The 21,646-nt window shown below is 53.2% G+C and overlaps 2 protein-coding genes across 2 annotated transcripts; one reads left to right on the top strand and one right to left on the bottom strand.

Moving 5' to 3' along the window:
* Positions 1-3,061: 3,061 nt before the first annotated feature.
* LOC126443287 (accumulation-associated protein-like) lies at positions 3,062-4,359 on the bottom strand (the record flags this gene model as incomplete). Its single annotated transcript, XM_050090897.1, has 2 exons — positions 4,348-4,359; positions 3,062-3,551 (listed from the first exon to the last, which is right to left on the bottom strand). Coding segments are annotated over exons 1-2 (502 nt in total), but the record flags the coding sequence as incomplete, so codon positions are not given.
* An 86-nt stretch (positions 4,360-4,445) lies between these two features.
* LOC126443285 (uncharacterized) lies at positions 4,446-21,412 on the top strand. Its single transcript, XM_050090896.1, has 5 exons — positions 4,446-4,458; positions 9,171-9,457; positions 9,553-10,183; positions 16,017-16,483; positions 21,341-21,412. Exons 1-5 carry the CDS (start codon positions 4,446-4,448, stop codon positions 21,410-21,412), a joined length of 1,470 nt encoding a protein of 489 aa, XP_049946853.1.
* The last annotated feature ends 234 nt before the right edge of the window (positions 21,413-21,646 follow it).

Below are 21,646 nucleotides of genomic sequence, written 5' to 3'. Positions count from 1 at the left end.
TCCGTGTTTTCGGCAGGTACTTCATCTGTAACACTACGTTAAGTGAATGGGCGGCACAAGTGGCAGCGTGGATTTATGCGGCATTAGGCATGTCTAGCAGTACTGGTACGTCTGTCTCTCATCTTTTGTATTACGGTGGATATCTTGCCTTCGATTGTCGTCTGACAACTTGTTAATTGGCACCACACAGCACAGCTTATGGTATTGATTATTGTAATGCTCCAGTCGTCAGGAATTTCGATGCACCTGTTTGATCTGTCCATTCCTGTTGTTGTCTTGACAGACAGCATGACTGATATTAGACACCACAACGACGAGTGTCTTTTATTCTAGCCACCATGTGGCTCGACTACCATTCTACACTTTGGTTTCCCCACTTTATTATTCAGTAGCGCCTACTGTTGTGGAAGTTCTTCCTTCTTGCCTCACCTCAGACTTAGTACTTGTTTTCACCTTTTGAGTCTCCACTTCACTGCCTGTACAGCGTTTTCGTGTGTTCTCAATTGTAGTAAACATACCATCTACACACTATGTATATATATATATTTATATATATTTTTCTCTATCCTCCTCCATTCACTTTATACTTATATTACCTGTTACTTTCGTTCCTTCCTTATTTCTCTCCGTCGTTTCCTCTTTGCCCGATACATCCTCCCTCTTCTCACCATGGCTTCCTTCTCCTCCTCTCATCCTTCCCCATATTACTATCCTCTTCAACTCTCTCAAACATACTTTCCTCATACACTCCCTTCCTCCCTCCCTCCCTTCTTTCTACATACTGCTTTTTCTCCTTCCCATCTCTTTTTTTCCGCATTACAGCATGCAAAGCAGTCTATTCAAGTTCTGTGGTTAATACACACAACTCAGCTGCAAAAGCATCTGTTACTGAACTTGCAAGAGATACCTTGCATGGAGGAGTGACTGCTCACGCAAAACTTACTCTGCATATTTGAGATACTGTACATGCAAGAGTTGCAGAACACACTATTCATGTCATGGCACTACAAGGTTAATCACAAGGTCTACTATCCTTGCAAGTTGTGCTGTCCTCTCAAGTTGTGCTGTCCTCTCAAGTTGAGCTATCCTCTCAAGTTGAGCTATCCTCTCAAGTTGAGCTATCCTCTCAAGTTGAGCTATCCTCTCAAGTTGAGCTATCCTCTCAAGTTAAGCTATCCACTCAAGTTGAGCTATCCTCTCAAGTTGAGCTGTCCTCGCAAGCTGTGCTGTCCTCGCAAGCTGTGCTGTCCTCTCAAGTTGTGCTGTCCTCTCAAGTTGAGCTGTCCTCGCAAGCTGTGCTGTCCTCGCAAGCTGTGCTGTCCTCGCAAGCTGTGCTGTCCTCGCAAGCTGTGTTGTTCTCGCAACTTTTACTGTCCCCACAAGGTGTGCTTCCCTCGCAAGGTGTGCTGTCCTTGCAATGTGTGCTGTGCTGTCCTCAAAGTATGCTGTGTTCACAAGGTCACATACACTAACTACGTGTTCTGTCATTGTGAGGATTGCAAAAGCATCTGTTACTCAACTTGCAAGAGTTACCTTGCATGGAGAAGTGACTGCTTACCCAACACTTACTCTGTACATTAGAGATACTGTGCATGCAAGAGTTGCAGCACACACTATTCATGTTCTATCAGGTAAAACCGCTGAATGTGAAGTTCTTCCTATTCATTTTAGTGTATCTGTACATGCAAGTGTTACTATATACATTAAGGTTGCTGCAAATGAAACAGTTACTGAACGTACTAGAGTTATGGCATCCACTAGGTTAATCAAAAAGTTTGTTGTCCTCGCAAGCTGTGCTGTCCTTGCAACCTGTGCTGTCCTCGCAAGCTGTGCTGTCCTCTCAAGCTGTGCTATCCTTTCAAGCTGTGCTGTCCTCGCAAGTTGTGCTGTACTCGCAACTTGTGCAGTACTGTCAACTTGTGCTGTCCTCACAAGTTGTGCTGTACTCGCAACTTGTGCAGCACTGTCAACTTGTGCTGTCCTCACAAGTTGTGCTGTCCTCGCAAATTGCGCTGTCCCCACAAATTGTGCTGTCCCCGCAAGGTGTACTTCCCACGCAAGGTGTGCTGTCCTTGCAATGTGTGCTGTGCTGTCATCAAAAAGTATGCTGTGTTCACAAGGTCAGATACACTAACTACATGTTCTGTCATTGTGAGGATTGCCGGTGTCAATATCTGTGCCGTCAATGTAAGCTGTACTGTCCTCACAGATTTTGCACTCATCATAAGGTGAGCAGGAATGGCATGGCACAATATGCACTTATCAGAAAATGTGTTTTTCCTCCCAACATGTTGTACCTTAATATGGTGTTCTGTCCTCGCTTCTTTAACGGTCCTGAAAATATTTGCTGTTCTCATAAGATACGCCGTCCTCAAAAAGTATGCTGCTGCACAAGGTGTGTTGTCCTCGAAAGATGTCCTTTCCTTGCGGGCTGTTTTGTCCTTGCAAGGGGTGTGCATTCTGTGCAAGGTGAGCTGTCCTCACTGGTTGTGCTGTCCATGAAAATTATTCTGCCCCCCACATGGTGAGCTGTACTGCCAACATGTGCTAACCTCATAATGAGTGCAGCAATCAGAAGGCATGCAGTCATTGGAACACATAATTTTTCACAAAATATGCCATCTTCATATATTGTCCTATCCCCACACAGTGTACTAACATTACAAGGCATTCTCTCCTCATGGGGTAAGCCTCCCTTATAAAATGTCCTCTCATTCCAACATGTGCTCTCCCTTTAAGGTGTGCGGACTGCCTAAAGTGAGCTGTCCCCTGCATATCTGCCATCTTCTTAACACTTGATGTACTCAGTAGGTGTGCAATTTTATTGGTGTCTTGTGTTCTGAAGGTGTCTTTGCAGGGCGAGCTGTCTTCACAAGGCATCCTAACTTCACAGGTGTGCAGTCTTCACTAAGTGTGCAGTGCTTGTGAGGTGTGCTGTCCCTGCATGGTGTGCCATCCTCACATGGTGTGCCATCTTCGAATGATGTGCCATCCTCGAATGATGTGCCATCCTCGAATGGTGTGCCGTCCTCGAATGGTGTGCCGTCCTCGAATGGTGTGCCGTCCTCGAATGGTGTGTCGTCCTCGAATGGTGTGCCGTCCTCGAATGGAGTGCCGTCCTCGAATGGTGTGCCGTCCTCGAATGGTGTGCCGTCCTCGAATGGTGTGCTGTCCTCGAATGGTGTGCCGTCCTCGAATGGTGTGCCGTCCTCGAATGGTGTGCCGTCCTCGAATGGTGTGCCGTCCTCGAATGGTGTGCCGTCCTCGCTTGGTGTGCCATCCTCGAATGGTGTGCCGTCCTCACTTGGTGTGCCGTCCTCGCTTGGTGTGCCGTCCTCGCTTGGTGTGCCGTCCTCGCTTGGTGTGCCGTCCTCGCTTGGTGTGCCGTCCTCGCTTGGTGTGCCGTCCTCGCTTGGTGTGCCGTCCTCGCTTGGTGTGCCGTCCTCGCTTGGTGTGCCGTCCTCGCTTGGTGTGCCGTCCTTGCTTGGTGTGCCGTCCTCGCTTGGTGTGCCGTCCTCGCTTGGTGTGCCGTCCTCGCTTGGTGTGCCGTCCTCGCAAGGTGTGCCGTCCTCGCAAGGTGTGCCGTCCTCGCAAGGTATGCCATCCTCGCAAGGTGTGCCGTCCTCGCAAGGTGTGCCGTCCTCGAATGGTGTGCCGTCCTCGCTTGGTGTGCCGTCCTCGCTTGGTGTGCCGTCCTCGCTTGGTGTGCCGTCCTCGCAAGGTGTGCCGTCCTCGCTTGGTGTGCCGTCCTCGCAAGGTGTGCCGTCCGCGCAAGGTGTGCCGTCCGCGCAAGGTGTTCCGTCCGCGCAAGGTATGCCGTCCGCGCAAGGTGTGCCGTCCGCGCAAGGTGCGCCGTCCGCACAAGGTGTGCCGTCCGCGCAAGGTGTGCCGTCTGCACAAGGTGTGCCGTCCTCGCTTGGTGTGCCATCCTCGCTTGGTGTGCCGTCCTCGCTTGGTGTGCCGTCCTCGCTTGGTGTGCCGTCCTCGCTTGGTGTGCCATCCTTGCAAGCTGTGCTGTACTCACATACAATGCATGACAAGCCCACCTTGCAGAGCAAGCTGAGCTCACATTGTGTGGTTCTACCATCCCAAGATGTTCTGTCCTCACATAATGCGCTGTCCTCAGTAGGGATGCTGCCCTCAAAAGGAGTGGTGTCCACGCTTCACGTTCTGTCCTTCAATAGAGTCACTTCCTAATAGTATGTGCCATCTCCCATCAGTGTAGTCTCTCACAATCTGTACTGTCTTTCGAATGTGTGTTGCCCCTGGTAGCTGTGCTTCCCTTTCATGGTGAGCTGTGAGGTGCGCTGACAAGTGCGACTGATATCAGAATGTATGCTCCTCTACCTGTAGCAACATGTCTCTTTCTTAAATTAACTTCCTCACAATCTGGGATTATTTCATTAAGAGAGTTATCGCACAAGGTGTACTGCCTACACGTCATGATGCTTGGACATGGTTTGCAGTCCTTACACTGCATGACGTCCACAAAGATCTTCTCACTTAATAGGAGTGATGAAATCAGACTATGCAGTAATAACAGTGTGTAAAGACTTTGCAAGGTGTGCAGAATTTTTAAGGAGTGCAGCCCTTGCAAAGAGTGAGACTTTCAATGACTGTAGCCTTCTCAATGACTGCAACCTTCACAATGAGTGCAGCCTCCGCAGGGAGTGCAGCCTCCACATGGAGTGTAGTCTCTGCATGGAGTGCAGCCGTCACTAGGAGTACACATTTCGCAGAAAATGTAGCCTCCACACGGAGTACACCCTTCGCACAGAGTTCAGTCTTTGCATGCAGTGCAGCAGGTTTCACACAGAGTGCAGCCCTCGAACAGAGTGCAGCCCTCGAACAGAGTGTAGCCTTCGCATGGAGTGTAGCCTTCGCATGGAGTGTAGCCTTTGCATGGAGTGTAGCCATTGCATGGAGTGTAGCCTTTGCATGGAGTGTAGCCTTTGCATGGAGTGTAGCCATTGCATGGAGTGTAGCCATTGCATGGAGTGTAGCCTTTGCATGGAGTGTAGCCTTTGCATGGAGTGTAGCCTTTGCATGGAGTGTAGCCTTTGCATGGAGTGTAGCCTTTGCATGGAGTGTAGCCTTTGCATGGAGTGTAGCCTTTGCATGGAGTGTAGCCTTTGCATGGAGTGTTGCCTTTGCATGGAGTGTAGCCTTTGCATGGAGTGTAGCCTTTGCATGGAGTGTAGCCTTTGCATGGAGTGTAGCCTTCGCATGGAGTGTAGCCTTCGCATGGAGTGTAGCCTTCGCATGGAGTGTAGCCTTCGCATGGAGTGTAGCCTTCGCATGGAGTGTAGCCTTCGCATGGAGTGTAGCCTTCGCATGGAGTGTAGCCTTCGCATGGAGTGTAGCCTTCGCATGGAGTGTAGCCTTCGCATGGAGTGTAGCCTTCGCATGGAGTGTAGCCTTCGCATGGAGTGTAGCCTTCGCATGGAGTGTAGCCTTCGCATGGAGTGTAGCCTTCGCATGGAGTGTAGCCTTCGCATGGAGTGGAGCCTTCGCATGGAGTGGAGCCTTCGCATGGAGTGGAGCCTTCGCATGGAGTGAAGCCTTCGCATGGAGTGGAGCCTTCGCATGGAGTGCAGCCTTCGCACGGAGTGCAGCATTCGCACGGAGTGCAGCCTTCCCATGAAGTGCAACCATCGCACTGTGTGCAGCCTTCGCACGGAGTGCAGCGTTCGCAAGAAGTGCAGCCAACGTAAGGAGCACAGCCTTTGCACAGAGTGCATTCTTTGCACAGGATGCAGCATATGCACGGGGTGCAGCCTTCGAATGAAATGCAGTTCTCACATGGAGTGCAGCCTTTGGATAGAGTGCAACCGTTGCTCGGAGTGCAACCTTCGCACGGAGTACAATCCTCGCTCAGAGTGCAACCTTCGCTCGGAGTGCAACCTTCGCTCGGAGTGCAACCTTCGCTCGGAGTGCAGCCTTCGCTCGGAGTGCACCCTTTTCTCGGAGTGCTGCCTTCGCAAGGCGTGCAGCCTTCACAAGGAGTGCAGCCTTTGCAAGGAGTGCAGCCTTCGCAAGGAGTGCAGCCTTCGCAAGGAGTGCAGCCTTCGCAAGGTGTGCAGCCTTTGCAAGGAGTCCAGCCTTTGCAAGGAGTGCAGCCTTCGCAAGGAGTGCTGTCCTCGCAAGCTGTGCTGTCCTCGCAAGCTGTGCTGTCCTCGCAAGCCGTGCTGTCCTAGCAAGCTGTGCTGTCCTCGCAACCTGTGCTGTCCTCGCAAGCTGTGCTGTCCTCGCAAGCTGTGCCGTCTTTGTAAGCTGTGCCGTCCTCGCAAGCTGTGCCGTCCTCGCAAGCTGTGCTGTCCTCGCAAGCTGTGCTGTCCTCGCAAGCTGTGCTGTCCTCGCAAGCTGTGCTGTCCTCGCAAGCTGTGCTGTCCTCGCTAGCTGTGCTGTATTCGCAATCTGTGCTGTCCTTGCAAGCTGCGCTGTCCTCGCAAGCTGTACTGTCCTCGCAAGCTGTGCTGTCATCGCAAGCCTTGCTGTCCTCGCAAGCCGTGCTGTTCTCGCCAGCCGTGCTGTCTTCGCAAGCTTTGCTGTCCTCGCATGTTGTGCTTTCCTCTCAAGTAGTGCTGTCCTCTCAAGTTGGGCTGTCCTCTCAAGTTGAGCTGTCCTCTCAAGTTGAGCTGCCCTCTCAAGTTGAGCTGTCCTCTCAAGTTGTGCTGTCCTCTCAGGTTGTGCTGTCCTCTCAGGTTGTGCTGTCCTCTCAAGTTGAGCTGTCCTCTCAAGTTGAGATGTCCTCTCAAGTTGACCTCTCCTTCAAGTTTAGCTGTCCTCTGATGTTGAGCTGTCCTCTCTAGATGAGCTGTCCTCTCTAGATGAGCTGCCCTCTCAAGTTGAGCTGTCCTCTCAATTTAAGCTGTCCTGTCAAGTTGAGCTGTCCTCTCAAGTTGAGCTGTCCTCTCAAGTTGAGCTGTCCTCTCAAGATGAGCTGTCCTCTCAAGTTGAGCTGTCCTCGAAAGCCGTGCTGTCCTCGCAAGTTGTGCTGTCATCGCAAGCTGTGCTGTCCTCGAAAGCTGTGCTGTCCTCCCAAGCTGTGCTGTCCTCGCAAGCTGTGCTGTCCCCGCAAGCTGTGCTGTCCTCACAAGCTTTGCTGTCCTCACAAGCTTTGCTGTCCTCGCAAGCTTTCCTGTCCTCGTAAGTTGTGCTGTCCTCTCAAGTTGAGCTGTCCTCTCAGGTTGAGGTGTCCTCTCAGGTTGAGATTTTTTCTCAAGTTGAGCTGTACACTCAAGTTGAGCTGCCCTCTCAAATTGAGCTGCCCTCTCAAGTTGAGCTGCCCTCTCAAGTTGAGCTGCCCTCTGAAGCTGAGCAGCCCTCTCAAGTTGAGCAGTCCTCTCAAGTTTTGCTGTCCTCTGAAGTTGAGCTGTCCTCTCAAGTTGAGCTGTCCTCTCAAGTTGAGCTGTCCTCTCACGTTGAGCTGTCCTCGCAAGCTGTGATGTCCTTACAAGCTGTGCCGTCCTCGCAAGCTGTGCCGTCCTCGCAAGCTGAGCCATCCTCGCAAGCTGTGCTGTCCTTGCAAGCTGTCCTGTCCTCGCAAGCTATGCTGTCCTCGCAAGCTGTGCTGTCCTCGCTAGCTGTGCTGTCCTCGCAAGCCGTGCTGTCCTCGCAAGCTGTGCTGTCCTCGCAACCTGTGCTGTCCACGCAAGCTGTGCTGTCCCCGCAACCTGTGCTGTCCTCGCAAGCTGTGCTGTCCTCGCAAGCTGTGCTGTCCTCGCAAGCTGTGCCGTTTTTGTAAGCTGTGCCGTCCTCGAAAGCTGTGCCGTCCTCGCAAGCTGTGCTGTCCTCGCAAGCTGTGCTGTCCTCGCAAGCTGTGCTGTCCTCGCAAGCTGTGCTGTCCTCGTTAGCTGTGCTGTCCTCGCAAGCTGTGCTGTCCTCGCAAGCTGCGCTGTCCTCGCAAGCTGTACTGTCCTCGCAAGCTGTGCTGTCATCGCAAGCCTTGCTGTCCTCGCAAGCCGTGCTGTCCTCTCCAGCCATGCTGTCTTCGCAAGCTTTGCTGTCCTCGCATGTTGTGCTTTCCTCTCAAGTAGTGCTGTCCTCTCAAGTTGGGCTGTCCTCTCAAGTTGAGCTGTCCTCTCAAGTTGAGCTGCCCTCTCAAGTTGAGCTGTCCTCTCAAGTTGTGCTGTCCTCTCAGGTTGTGCTGTCCTCTCAAGTTGAGCTGTCCTCTCAAGTTGAGCTGTCCTCTCAAGTTGAGCTGTCCTCTCAAGTTGAGCTGTCCTCTCAAGTAGAGCTGTCCTCTCAAGTTGAGCTGTCCTCTCAAGTTGAGCTGACCTCTCAAGTTGAGCTGTCCTCTCTAGTTGAGCTGTCCTCTCAAGTTGAGCTGTCCTCTAAAGTTGAGCTGTCCTCTCAAGTTGAGCTGTCCTATCATGTTGAGCTGTCATCTCTAGTTGAGCTGTCCTCTCAAGTTGAGCTGTCCTCTCAAGTTGAGCTGTCCTCTCAAGTTGAGCTGTCTTCTCTAGATGAGCTGTCTTCTCTAGATGAGCTGTCCTCTCAAGTTCAGTTGTCCTCTCTAGTTGAGCTGTCCTCTCGAGTTGAGCTGTCCTCTCTAGTTGAGCTGTTCTCTCACGTTGAGCTGTCCTCACAAGTTGAGCTGTCCTCTCAAGTTGAGCTGTCCTCGCAAGCAGTGCTGTCCTCACAAGCTGTGCTGTCCTCGCAAGCTGTGCTGTCCTCGCAAGCTGTGCTGTCCTCGCAAGCTGTGCTGTCCTCGCAAGCTGTGCTGTCCTCGCAAGGTGTGCTGTCCTCGCAAGCTGTGCTGACCTCCCAAGCTGTGCTGTCCTCGCAAGCTGTGCTGTCCTCGCAAGCTGTGCTGTCCTCGCAAGCTGTGCTGTCCTCGCAAGCTGTGCTGTCCTCGCAAGCTGTGCTGTCCTCTCAAGCTGTGCTGTCCTCGCAAGCTGTGCTGTCCTCGCAAGCTGTGCTGTCCTCGCAAGCTGTGCTGAGCTCGCAAGCTGTGCTGTCCTCGCAAGCTGTGCTGTCCTCGCAAGCTTTGCTGTCCTCGCAAGCTGTGCTGTCCTCGCAAGCTGTGCTGTCCTCACAAGCTTTGCTGTCCTCACAAGCTTTGCTGTCCTCGCAAGTTTTCCTGTCCTCACAAGTTGTGCTGCCTTCGCAAGTTGTGCTGTCCTCTCAAGTTGAGCTGTCCTCTCAAGTTGAGCTGTCCTCTACAGTTGAGCTGTCCTCTACAGATGGACTGTCCTCTCAAGTTGAGCTGTCCTCTCAGGTTGAAGTGTCCTCTCAGGTTGAGATTTCCTCTCAAGTTGAGCTGTACACTCAAGTTGAGCTGCCCTCTCAAGTTGAGCTGCCCTCTCAAGTTGAGCTGCCCTCTCAAGTTGAGCTGCCCTCTCAAGTTGATCTGTCCTCTCAAGTTGATCTGTCCTCTCAAGTTGAGCTGTCCTCTCAAGATGAGCTGCCCTCTCTAGTTGAGCTGTCCTCTCAAGTTGAGCTGTCCTCTCAAGTTGAGTTGTCCTCTCAAGTTAAGTTGTTCTCTCGAGTAGAGCTGTCCTCTCAAGTTGAGATGTCCTCTAGAGTTGACCTCTCCTTCAAGTTGAGCTGTCCTCTGATGTTGAGCTGTCCCCTCTAGATGAGCTGTCCTCTCTAGATGAGCTGTCCTCTCAAGTTGAGCTGCCCTCTCAAGTTGAGCTGTCCTCTCAAGTTGAGCTGTCCTATCATGTTGAGCTGACCTCTCTAGATGAGCTGTCATCTCTAGTTGAGCTGTCCTCTCAAGTTGAGCTGTCCTCTCAAGTTGAGCTGTCCTCTCAAGTTGAGCTGTGCTCTCAAGTTGAGCTGTCCTCTACAGTTGAGCTGTCCTCTACAGTTGGACTGTCCTCTCAAGTTGAGCTGTCCTCTCAGGTTGAGGTGTCCTATCAGGTTGAGATTTCCTCCCAAGTTGAGCTGTACACTCAAGTTGAGCTGCCCTCTCAAGTTGAGCTGCCATCTCAAGTTGAGCTGCCCTCTCAAGTTGAGCTGCCCTCTCAAGTTGAGCTGCCCTCTCAAGTTGAGCTGTCCCCTCAAGTTGAGCTGTCCTCTCAAGATGAGCTGCCTTCTCTAGTTGAGCTGTCCTCTCAAGTTGAGCTGTCCTCTCAAGTTGAGCTGTCCTCTCAAGTTAAGCTGTCCTCTCAACTTGAACTGTCCTCTCAAGTTGAGATGTCCTCTCAAGTTGACCTCTCCTTCAAGTTTAGCTGTCCTCTGATGTTGAGCTGTCCTCTCTAGATGAGCTGTCCTCTCTAGATGAGCTGTCCTCTCAAGTTGAGCTGCCCTCTCAAGTTGAGCTGTCCTCTCAATTTAAGCTGTCCTGTCAAGTTGAGCTGTCCTCTCAAGTTGAGCTGTCCTCTCAAGTTGAGCTGTCCTCTCAAGTTGAGCTGTCCTCTCAAGATGAGCTGTCCTCTCAAGTTGAGCTGTCCTCGAAAGCCGTGCTGTCCTCGCAAGTTGTGCTGTCATCGCAAGCTGTGCTGTCCTCAAAAGCTGTGCTGTCCTCCCAAGCTGTGCTGTCCTTGCAAGCTGTGCTCTCCTCGCAAGCTGTGCTGTCCTTGCAAGCCGTGCTGTCCTTCCAAGCCGTGCTGCCCTCGCAAGGTGTGCTGTCCTCACAAGCCGTGCTATCCTTGCAAGCCGTGCTGTCCTCGGAAGCCGTGCTGTCCACGCAAGCCTTGCTGTCCTCGCAAGCTGTGCTGTCCTCACAAGCTTTGCTGTCCTCACAGGCTTTGCTGTCCTCGCAAGCTTTCCTGTCCTCGTAAGTTGTGCTGTCCTCTCAAGTTGAGCTGTCCACTCAGGTTGAGGTGTCCTCTCAGGTTGAGATTTCCTCTCAAGTTGAGCTGTACACTCAAGTTGAGCTGCCCTCTCAAGTTGAGCTGCCCTCTCAAGTTGAGCTGCCCTCTCAAGTTGAGCTGCCCTCTGAAGCTGAGCAGCCCTCTCAAGTTGAGCAGTCCTCTCAAGTTTTGCTGTCCTCTGAAGTTGAGCTGCCTCCCAAGTTGAGCTGTCCTCTCAAGTTGAGCTGTCCTCTCAAGTTGAGCTGTCCTCGCAAGCTGGGATGTCTTTGCAAGCTGTGCCGTCCTCGCAAGCTGTGCCGTCCTCGCAAGCTGAGCCATCCTCGCAACTGTGCTGTCCTCGCAAGCTGTGCTGTCCTCGCAAGCTGAGCTGTCCTCGCAAGCTGTGCCGTCTTTGTAAGCTGTGCCATCCTCGCAAGCTGTGCTGTCCTCGCAAGCTGTGCCGTCCTCGCAAGGTGTGCTGTCCTCGCAAGCTGTGCTGACCTCGCAAGCTGAGCTGTCCTCGCAAGCTGTGCTCTCCTCGCAAGCTGTGTTGTCCTCGCAAGCTGTGCTGTCCTCGCAAGGTGTGCTGTCCTCGCAAGCTGTGCTGACCTCGCAAGCTGTGCTGTCCTCGCAAGCTGTGCTGTCCTCGCAAGCTGTGCTGTCCTCGCAAGCTGTGCTGCCCTCGCAAGCTGTGCTGTCCTCGCAAGCTGTGCTGTCCTCGCAAGCTGTGCTGTCCTCGCAAGCTGTGCTGTCCTCGCAAGCTGTGCTGTCCTCGCAAGCTGTGCTGTCCTCGCAAGCTGTGCTGTCCTCGCAAGCTGTGCTGAGCTCGCAAGCTGTGCTGTCCTCGCAAGCTGTGCTGAGCTCGCAAGCTGTGCTGTCCTCGCAAGCTGTGCTGTCCTCGCAAGCTGTGCTGTCCTCGCAAGCTGTGCTGTCCTCGCAAGCTGTGCTGTCCTCGCAAGCTGTGCTGTAGTCGCAAGCTGTGCTGTCCTCACAAGCTTTGCTGTCCTCACAAGCTTTGCTGTCCTCGCAAGCTTTGCTGTCCTCGCAAGTTGTGCTGCCTTCGCAAGTTGTGCTGTCCTCTCAAGTTGAGCTGTCCTCTCAAGTTGAGCTGTCCTCTCAAGTTGAGCTGTCCTCTACAGTTGAGCTGTCCTCTACAGATGGACTGTCCTCTCAAGTTGAGCTGTCCTCTCAGGTTGAGGTGTCCTCTCAGGTTGACATTTCCTCTCAAGTTGAGCTGTACACTGAAGTTGAGCTGCCCTCTCAAGTTGAGCTGCTCTCTCAAGTTTAGCTGCCCTCTCAAGTTGAGCTGCCCTCTCAAGTTGAGCTGCCCTCTCAAGTTGAGCTGCCCTCTCAAGTTGATCTGTCCTCACAAGTTGATCTGTCCTCTCAAGTTGAGCTGTCCTCTCGAGATGAGCTGCCCTCTCTAGTTGAGCTGTCCTCTCAAGTTGAGCTGTCCTCTCAAGTTGAGTTGTCCTCTCAAGTTAAGTTGCTCTCTCAAGTAGAGCTGTCCTCTCAAGTTGAGATGTCCTCTCAAGTTGACCTCTCCTTCAAGTTGAGCTGTCCTCTGATGTTGAGCTGTCCCCTCTAGATGAGCTGTCGTCTTTAGATGAGCTGTCCTCTCAAGTTGAGCTGCCCCCTCAAGTCGAGCTGTCCTCTCAAGTTAAGCTGTCCCCTCAAGTCGAGCTGTCCTCTCAAGTTTAGCTGTCGTCTCAAGTTGAGCTGTCCTCTCAAGTTGAGCTGTCCTCTCAAGTTGAGCTGTCCTCTCAAGTTGAGCTGTCCTCTCAAGTTGAGCTGTCCTCTCAAGTTGAGCTGTCCTCTCAAGTTGAGCTGTCCTCTCAAGTTGAGCTGTCCTCTCAAGTTGAGCTGTCCTCTTAAGTTGAGCTGTCCTCGCAAGTCGAACTGTCCTCGCAAGTTGAGCTGTCCTCGCAAGTTGAGCGTTCCTCTCAAGTTGAGCTGTCCTCGCAAGCTGTGCTGTCCTCGCAAGCTGTGCTGTCCTCGCAAGCTGTGCTGTCCTCGCAAGCTATGCTGTCCTCGCATGCTGTGCTGTCCTCGCAAGCTGTGCTGTCCTCGGAAGCTGAGCTGTCCTCGCAAGCATTGCTATCCTCACAAGCTGTGCTGTCCTCGCAAGCTGTCCTGTCCTCGGAAGCTGAGCTGTCCTCGCAAGCATTGCTATCCTCACAAGCTGTGCTGTCCTCGCAAGCTGTGCTGTCCTCGCAAGTTGTGCTGTCCTCACAAGTTTTGCTGTCCACGCAAGCTGTGCTGTCCTCGCAAGCCGTGCTGTCCTCACAAGCCGTGGTGTCCTCGCAAGCCATGCTGTCCTCGCTAGGGTTGCTGTCCTCGCAAGCTGTGCAGTCCTCACAAGCTGTGCTGTAGTCACAAGCTGTGCTGTCCTCGAAAGCTGTGCTGTCCTCGCAAGCTGTGCTGTCCTCACAAGCTGTGCTGTCGTCGCAAGCTGTGCTTTCCTCGCAAGCTGTGCTGTCTTTGGAAGCTGTGCTGTCCTCGCAAGTTGTGCTGTTATCTCATGTTGAGCTGTCGTCTCGAGTTAAGCTGTCCTCTCAACTTGAACTGTCCTCTCAAGTTGAGATGTCCTCTCAAGTTGACCTCTCCTTCAAGTTTAGCTGTCCTCTGATGATGAGCTGTCCTCTCTAGATGAGCTGTCCTCTCTAGATGAGCTGCCCTCTCAAGTTGAGCTGTCCTCTCAATTTAAGCTGTCCTGTCAAGTTGAGCTGTCCTCTCAAGTTGAGCTGTCCTCTCAAGTTGAGCTGTCCTCTCAAGATGAGCTGTCCTCTCAAGTTGAGATGTCCTCGAAAGCCGTGCTGTCCTCGCAAGTTGTGCTGTCATTGCAAGCTGTGCTGTCCTCGAAAGCTGTGCTGTCCTCCCAAGCTGTGCTGTCCTCGCAAGCTGTGCTGTCCCCGCAAGCTGTGCTCTCCTCGCAAGCTGTGCTGTCCTTGCAAGCCGTACTGTCCTTGCAAGCCGTGCTGTCCTCGCAAGGTGTGCTGTCCTCACAAGCCGTGCTGTCCTTGCAAGCCGTGCTGTCCTCGGAAGCCGTGCTGTCCACGCAAGCCTTGCTGTCCACGCAAGCCTTGCTGTCCTCGCAAGCCGTGCTGTCCTCACAAGCTTTGCTGTCCTCACAAGCTTTGCTGTCCTCGCAAGCTTTCCTGTCCTCGTAAGTTGTGCTGTCCTCTCAAGTTGAGCTGTCCTCTCAGGTTGAGGTGTCCTCTCAGGTTGAGATTTTTTCTCAAGTTGAGCTGTACACTCAAGTTGAGCTGCCCTCTCAAATTGAGCTGCCCTCTCAAGTTTAGCTACCCTTTCAAGTTGAGCTGCCCTCTGAAGCTGAGCAGCCCTCTCAAGTTGAGCAGTCCTCTCAAGTTTTGCTGTCCTCTGAAGTTGAGCTGTCCTCTCAAGTTGAGCTGTCCTCTCAAGTTGAGCTGTCCTCTCACGTTGAGCTGTCCTCGCAAGCTGTGATGTCCTTACAAGCTGTGCCGTCCTCGCAAGCTGTGCCGTCCTCGCAAGCTGAGCCATCCTCGCAAGCTGTGCTGTCCTTGCAAGCTGTCCTGTCCTCGCAAGCTATGCTGTCCTCGCAAGCTGTGCTGTCCTCGCAAGCTGTGCTGTCCTCGCAAGCCGTGCTGTCCTCGCAAGCTGTGCTGTCCTCGCAACCTGTGCTCTCCACGCAAGCTGTGCTGTCCCCGCAACCTGTGCTGTCCTCGCAAGCTGTGCTGTCCTCGCAAGCTGTGCTGTCCTCGCAAGCTGTGCCGTTTTTGTAAGCTGTGCCGTCCTCGAAAGCTGTGCCGTCCTCGCAAGCTGTGCTGTCCTCGCAAGCTGTGCTGTCCTCGCAAGCTGTGCTGTCCTCGCAAGCTGTGCTGTCCTCGTTAGCTGTGCTGTCCTCGCAAGCTGTGCTGTCCTCGCAAGCTGTGCTGTCCTCGCAAGCTGTACTGTCCTCGCAAGCTGTGCTGTCATCGCAAGCCTTGCTGTCCTCGCAAGCCATGCTGTCCTCTCCAGCCGTGCTGTCTTCGCAAGCTTTGCTGTCCTCGCATGTTGTGCTTTCCTCTCAAGTAGTGCTGTCCTCTCAAGTTGGGCTGTCCTCTCAAGTTGAGCTGTCCTCTCAAGTTGAGCTGCCCTCTCAAGTTGAGCTGTCCTCTCAAGTTGTGCTGTCCTCTCAGGTTGTGCTGTCCTCTCAAGTTGAGCTGTCCTCTCAAGTTGAGCTGTCCTCTCAAGTTGAGCTGTCCTCTCAAGTTGAGCTGTCCTCTCAAGTAGAGCTGTCCTCTCAAGTTGAGCTGTCCTTTCAAGTTGAGCTGACCTCTCAAGTTGAGCTGTCCTCTCTAGTTGAGCTGTCCTCTCCAGTTGAGCTGTCCTCTAAAGTTGAGCTGTCCTCTCAAGTTGAGCTGTCCTATCATGTTGAGCTGTCATCTCTAGTTGAGCTGTCCTCTCAAGTTGAGCTGTCCTCTCAAGTTGAGCTGTCCTCTCAAGTTGAGCTGTCTTCTCTAGATGAGCTGTCTTCTCTAGATGAGCTGTCCTCTCAAGTTCAGTTGTCCTCTCTAGTTGAGCTGTCCTCTCGAGTTGAGCTGTCCTCTCTCGTTGAGCTGTTCTCTCACGTTGAGCTGTCCTCACAAGTTGAGCTGTCCTCTCAAGTTGAGCTGTCCTCGCAAGCAGTGCTGTCCTCACAAGCTGTGCTGTCCTCGCAAGCTGTGCTGACCTCGCAAGCTGTGCTGTCCTCGCAAGCTGAGCTGTCCTCGCAAGCTGTGCTGTCCTCGCAAGGTGTGCTGTCCTCGCAAGCTGTGCTGACCTCGCAAGCTTTGCTGTCCTCGCAAGCTTTCCTGTCCTCACAAGTTGTGCTGCCTTCGCAAGTTGTGCTGTCCTCTCAAGTTGAGCTGTCCTCTCAAGTTGAGCTGTCCTCTACAGTTGAGCTGTCCTCTACAGATGGACTGTCCTCTCAAGTTGAGCTGTCCTCTCAGGTTGAGGTTTCCTCTCAGGTTGAGATTTCCTCTCAAGTTGAGCTGTACACTCAAGTTGAGCTGCCCTCTCAAGTTGAGCTGCCAAGTTGAGCTGCCCTCTCAAGTTGAGCTGCCCTCTCAAGTTGATCTGTCCTCTCAAGTTGATCTGTCCTCTCAAGTTGAGCTGTCCTCTCAAGATGAGCTGCCCTCTCTAGTTGAGCTGTCCTCTCAAGTTGAGCTATCCTCTCAAGTTGAGTTGTCCTCTCAAGTTAAGTTGTTCTCTCAAGTAGAGCTGTCCTCTCAAATTGAGATGTCCTCTAGAGGTGACCTCTCCTTCAAGTTGAGCTGTCCTCTGATGTTGAGCTGTCCCCTCTAGATGAGCTGTCCTCTCTAGATGAGCTGTCCTCTCAAGTTGAGCTGCCCTCTCAAGTTGAGCTGTCCTCTCGAGTTGAGCTGTCCTATCATGTTGAGCTGACCTCTCTAGTTGAGCTGTCCTCTCTAGTTGAGCTGTCCTCTCAAGTTGAGCTGTCCTCTCAAGTTGAGCTGTCCTCTCAAGTTGAGCTGTGCTCTCAAGTTGAGCTGTCCTCTACAGTTGAGCTGTCCTCTACAGTTGGACTGTCCTCTCAAGTTGAGCTGTCCTCTCAGGTTGAGGTGTCCTATCAGGTTGAGATTTCCTCCCAAGTTGAGCTGTACACTCAAGTTGAGCTGCCCTCTCAAGTTGAGCTGCCATCTCAAGTTGAGCTGCCCTCTCAAGTTGAGCTGCCCTCTCAAGTTGAGCTGCCCTCTCAAGTTGAGCTGTCCCCTCAAGTTGAGCTGTCCTCTCAAGATGAGCTGCCTTCTCTAGTTGAGCTGTCCTCTCAAGTTGAGCTGTCCTCTCAAGTTGAGCTGTCCTCTCAAGTTAAGCTGTCCTCTCAACTTGAACTGTCCTCTCAAGTTGACATGTCCTCTCAAGTTGACCTCTCCTTCAAGTTTAGCTGTCCTCTGATGTTGAGCTGTCCTCTCTAGATGAGCTGTCCTCTCTAGATGAGCTGTCCTCTCAAGTTGAGCTGCCCTCTCAAGTTGAGCTGTCCTCTCAATTTAAGCTGTCCTGTCAAGTTGAGCTGTCCTCTCAAGTTGAGCTGTCCTCTCAAGTTGAGCTGTCCTCTCAAGATGAGCTGTCCTCTCAAGTTGAGCTGTCCTCGAAAGCCGTGCTGTCTTTGCAAGTTGTGCTGTCATCGCAAGCTGTGCTGTCCTCAAAAGCTGTGCTGTCCTCCCAAGCTGTGCTGTCCTTGCAAGCTGTGCTCTCCTCGCAAGCTGTGCTGTCCTCGCAAGCCGTGCTGTCCTTGCAAGCCGTGCTGCCCTCGCAAGGTGTGCTGTCCTCACAAGCCGTGCTGTCCTTGCAAGCCGTGCTGTCCTCGGAAGCCGTGCTGTCCACGCAAGCCTTGCTGTCCTCGCAAGCCGTGCTGTCCTCACAAGCTTTCCTGTCCTCACAAGCTTTGCTGTCCTCGCAAGCTTTCCTGTCCTCGTAAGTTGTGCTGTCCTCTCAAGTTGAGCTGTCCTCTCAGGTTGAGGTGTCCTCCCAGGTTGAGATTTCCTCTCAAGTTGAGCTGTACACTCAAGTTGAGCTGCCCTCTCAAGTTGAGCTGCCCTCTCAAGTTGAGCTGCCCTCTCAAGTTGAGCTGCCCTCTGAAGCTGAGCAGCCCTCTCAAGTTGAGCAGTCCTCTCAAGTTTTGCTGTCCTCTGAAGTTGAGCTGTCCTCCCAAGTTGAGCTGTCCTCTCAAGTTGAGCTGTCCTCTCAAGTTGAGCTGTTCTCGCAAGCTGTGAGGTCCTTGCGAGCTGTGCCGTCCTCGCAAGCTGTGCCGTCCTCGCAAGCTGAGCCATCCTCGCAAGCTGTGCTGTCCTCGCAAGCTGTGCTGTCCTCGCAAGCTGTGCTGTCCTCGCAAGCTGTGCCGTCTTTGTAAGCTGTGCCATCCTCGCAAGCTGTGCTGTCCTCGCAAGCTGTGCCGTCCTCGCAAGCTGTGCTGTCCTCGCAAGCTGTGCTGACCTCGCAAGCTGAGCTGTCCTCGCAAGCTGAGCTCTCCTCGCAAGCTGTGTTGTCCTCGCAAGCTGTGCTGTCCTCGCAAGGTGTGCTGTCCTCGCAAGCTGTGCTGACCTCGCAAGCTGTGCTGTCCTCGCAAGCTGTGCTGTCCTCGCAAGCTGTGCTGTCCTCGCAAGCTGTGCTGTCCTCGCAAGCTGTGCTGTCCTCGCAAGCTGTGCTGTCCTCGCAAGCTGTGCTGTCCTCGCAAGCTGTGCTGTCCTCGCAAGCTGTGCTGAGCTCGCAAGCTGTGCTGTCCTCGCAAGCTGTGCTGAGCTCGCAAGCTGTGCTGTCCTCGCAAGCTGTGCTGTCCTCGCAAGCTGTGCTGTCCTCGCAAGATGTGCTGTCCTCGCAAGCTGTGCTGTCCTCGCAAGCTGTGCTGTAGTCGCAAGCTGTGCTGTCCTCACAAGCTTTGCTGTCCTCACAAGCTTTGCTGTCCTCGAAAGCTTTGCTGTCCTCGCAAGTCGTGCTGCCTTCGCAAGTTGTGCTGTCCTCTCAAGTTGAGCTGTCGTCTCAAGTTGAGCTGTCCTCTCAAGTTGAGCTGTCCTCTACAGTTGAGCTGTCCTCTACAGATGGACTGTCCTCTCAAGTTGAGCTGTCCTCTCAGGTTGAGGTGTCCTCTCAGGTTGAGATTTCCTCTCAAGTTGAGCTGTACACTGAAGTTGAGCTGCCCTCTCAAGTTGAGCTGCTCTCTCAAGTTTAGCTGCCCTCTCAAGTTGAGCTGCCCTCTCAAGTTGAGCTGCCCTCTCAAGTTGAGCTGCCCTCTCAAGTTGATCTGTCCTCACAAGTTGATCTGTCCTCTCAAGTTGAGCTGTCCTCTCGAGATGAGCTGCCCTCTCTAGTTGAGCTGTCCTCTCAAGTTGAGCTGTCCTCTCAAGTTGAGTTGTCCTCTCAAGTTAAGTTGTTCTCTCAAGTAGAGCTGTCCTCTCAAGTTGAGATGTCCTCTCAAGTTGACCTCTCCTTCAAGTTGAGCTGTCCTCTGATGTTAAGCTGTCCCCTCTAGATGAGCTGTCATCTCTAGATGAGCTGTCCTCTCAAGTTGAGCTGCCCTCTCAAGTCGAGCTGTCCTCTCAAGTTAAGCTGTCCCCTCAAGTCGAGCTGTCCTCTCAAGTTTAGCTGTCCTCTCAAGTTGAGCTGTCCTCTCAAGTTGAGCTGTCCTCTCAAGTTGAGCTGTCCTCTCAAGATGAGCTGTCCTCTCAAGTTGAGCTGTCCTCTCAAGTTGAGCTGTCCTCTCAAGTTGAGCTGTCCTCGAAAGCCGTGCTGTCCTCGCAAGTTGTGCTGTCCTCGCAAGTTGTGCTGTCATCGCAAGCTGTGCTGTCCTCGAAAGCTGTGCTGTCCTCCCAAGCTGTGCTGTCCTCGCAAGCTGTGCTCTCCTCGCAAGCTGTGCTGTCCTCACAAGCCGTGCTGTCCTCGCAAGGTGTGCTGTCCTCATAAGCCGTGCTGTCCTCGCAAGCCATGCTGTCCTCGGAAGCCGTGCTGTCCACGCAAGCCTTGCTGTCCTCGCAAGCCGTGCTGTCCTCACAAGCTTTGCTGTCCTCACAAGCTTTGCTGTCCTCGCAAGCTTTCCTGTCCTCGTAAGTTGTGCTGTCCTCTCAAGTTGAGCTGTCCTCTCAGGTTGAGGTGTCCTCTCAGGTTGAGATTTCCTCTCAAGTTGAGCTGTACACTCAAGTTGAGCTGCCCTCTCAAGTTGAGCTACCCTCTCAAGTTGGACTGCCTCTCAAGTTGAGCTGCCCTCTGAAGCTGAGCAGCCCTCTCAAGTTGAGCTGTCCTCTCAAGTTGAGCTGTCCTCTGAAGTAGAGCTGTCCTCTCAAGATAAGCTGTCCTCTCAAGTTGAGCTGTCCTCTCAAGTTGAGCTGTCCTCGCAAGCTGTGATGTCCTTGCAACCTGTGCCGTCCTCGCAAGCTGTGCCGTCCTCGCAATCTGAGCCGTCCTCGCAAGCTGTGCCGTCCTCGCAAGCTGTCCTGTCTTCGCAAGCTATGCTGTCCTAGCAAGCTGTGCTGTCCTCGCAAGCTGTGCTGTCCTCGAAAGCCATGCTGTCCTCGCAAGCCGTGCTGTCCTCGCAACCTGTGCTGTCCTCGCAAGCTGTGCTGTCCCCGCAACCTGTGCTGTCCCCACAAGCTGTGCTGTCCTCGCAAGCTGTGCTGTCCTCGCAAGCTGTGCCGTCCTCGCAAGCTGTGCCGTCCTTGCAAGCTGTCCTGTCCTCGCAAGCTATGCTGTCCTCGCAAGCTGTGCTGTCCTCGCAAGCTGTGCTGTCCTCGCAAGCCGTGCTGTCCTCGCAAGCTGTGCTGTCCTCGCAACCTGTGCTCTCCACGCAAGCTGTGCTGTCCCCGCAACCTGTGCTGTCCTCGCAAGCTGTGCTGTCCTCGCAAGCTGTGCTGTCCTCGCAAGCTGTGCCGTTTTTGTAAGCTGTGCCGTCCTCGAAAGCTGTGCCGTCCTCGCAAGCTGTGCTGTCCTCGCAAGCTGTGCTGTCCTCGCAAGCTGTGCTGTCCTCGCAAGCTGTGCTGTCCTCGTTAGCTGTGCTGTCCTCGCAAGCTGTGCTGTCCTCGCAAGCTGTGCTGTCCTCGCAAGCTGTACTGTCCTCGCAAGCTGTGCTGTCATCGCAAGCCTTGCTGTCCTCGCAAGCCATGCTGTCCTCTCCAGCCGTGCTGTCTTCGCAAGCTTTGCTGTCCTCGCATGTTGTGCTTTCCTCTCAAGTAGTGCTGTCCTCTCAAGTTGGGCTGTCCTCTCAAGTTGAGCTGTCCTCTCAAGTTGAGCTGCCCTCTCAAGTTGAGCTGTCCTCTCAAGTTGTGCTGTCCTCTCAGGTTGTGCTGTCCTCTCAAGTTGAGCTGTCCTCTCAAGTTGAGCTGTCCTCTCAAGTTGAGCTGTCCTCTCAAGTTGAGCTGTCCTCTCAAGTAGAGCTGTCCTCTCAAGTTGAGCTGTCCTTTCAAGTTGAGCTGACCTCTCAAGTTGAGCTGTCCTCTCTAGTTGAGCTGTCCTCTCCAGTTGAGCTGTCCTCTAAAGTTGAGCTGTCCTCTCAAGTTGAGCTGTCCTATCATGTTGAGCTGTCATCTCTAGTTGAGCTGTCCTCTCAAGTTGAGCTGTCCTCTCAAGTTGAGCTGTCCTCTCAAGTTGAGCTGTCTTCTCTAGATGAGCTGTCTTCTCTAGATGAGCTGTCCTCTCAAGTTCAGTTGTCCTCTCTAGTTGAGCTGTCCTCTCGAGTTGAGCTGTCCTCTCTCGTTGAGCTGTTCTCTCACGTTGAGCTGTCCTCACAAGTTGAGCTGTCCTCTCAAGTTGAGCTGTCCTCGCAAGCAGTGCTGTCCTCACAAGCTGTGCTGTCCTCGCAAGCTGTGCTGACCTCGCAAGCTGTGCTGTCCTCGCAAGCTGAGCTGTCCTCGCAAGCTGTGCTGTCCTCGCAAGGTGTGCTGTCCTCGCAAGCTGTGCTGACCTCGCAAGCTTTGCTGTCCTCGCAAGCTTTCCTGTCCTCACAAGTTGTGCTGCCTTCGCAAGTTGTGCTGTCCTCTCAAGTTGAGCTGTCCTCTCAAGTTGAGCTGTCCTCTACAGTTGAGCTGTCCTCTACAGATGGACTGTCCTCTCAAGTTGAGCTGTCCTCTCAGGTTGAGGTTTCCTCTCAGGTTGAGATTTCCTCTCAAGTTGAGCTGTACACTCAAGTTGAGCTGCCCTCTCAAGTTGAGCTGCCAAGTTGAGCTGCCCTCTCAAGTTGAGCTGCCCTCTCAAGTTGATCTGTCCTCTCAAGTTGATCTGTCCTCTCAAGTTGAGCTGTCCTCTCAAGATGAGCTGCCCTCTCTAGTTGAGCTGTCCTCTCAAGTTGAGCTATCCTCTCAAGTTGAGTTGTCCTCTCAAGTTAAGTTGTTCTCTCAAGTAGAGCTGTCCTCTCAAATTGAGATGTCCTCTAGAGGTGACCTCTCCTTCAAGTTGAG

Source organism: Schistocerca serialis, unplaced genomic scaffold (assembly GCF_023864345.2).
Source record: "Schistocerca serialis cubense isolate TAMUIC-IGC-003099 unplaced genomic scaffold, iqSchSeri2.2 HiC_scaffold_1437, whole genome shotgun sequence".
In the NCBI taxonomy this organism is placed as follows: Eukaryota; Metazoa; Arthropoda; class Insecta; order Orthoptera; family Acrididae; genus Schistocerca; species Schistocerca serialis.
The sequence above is the reverse complement of the archived record's forward strand: the minus strand, read 5'-3'. Positions and strand labels throughout refer to the sequence as shown.

Excerpts from the sequence above, each read along its gene's own strand:
- LOC126443285 (XM_050090896.1), top strand. Across the intron at positions 10,184-16,016 it reads CCTCTCCTTCAAGTTTAGCT|TTGAGCTGTCCTCTGATGTT; the intron begins GTCCTCTGATGT and ends CTCTCCTTCAAG. Across the intron at positions 16,484-21,340 it reads AAGTTGAGCTGTCCCCTCAA|GTTGAGATTTCCTCTCAAGT; the intron begins GTTGAGCTGTCC and ends GTTTCCTCTCAG.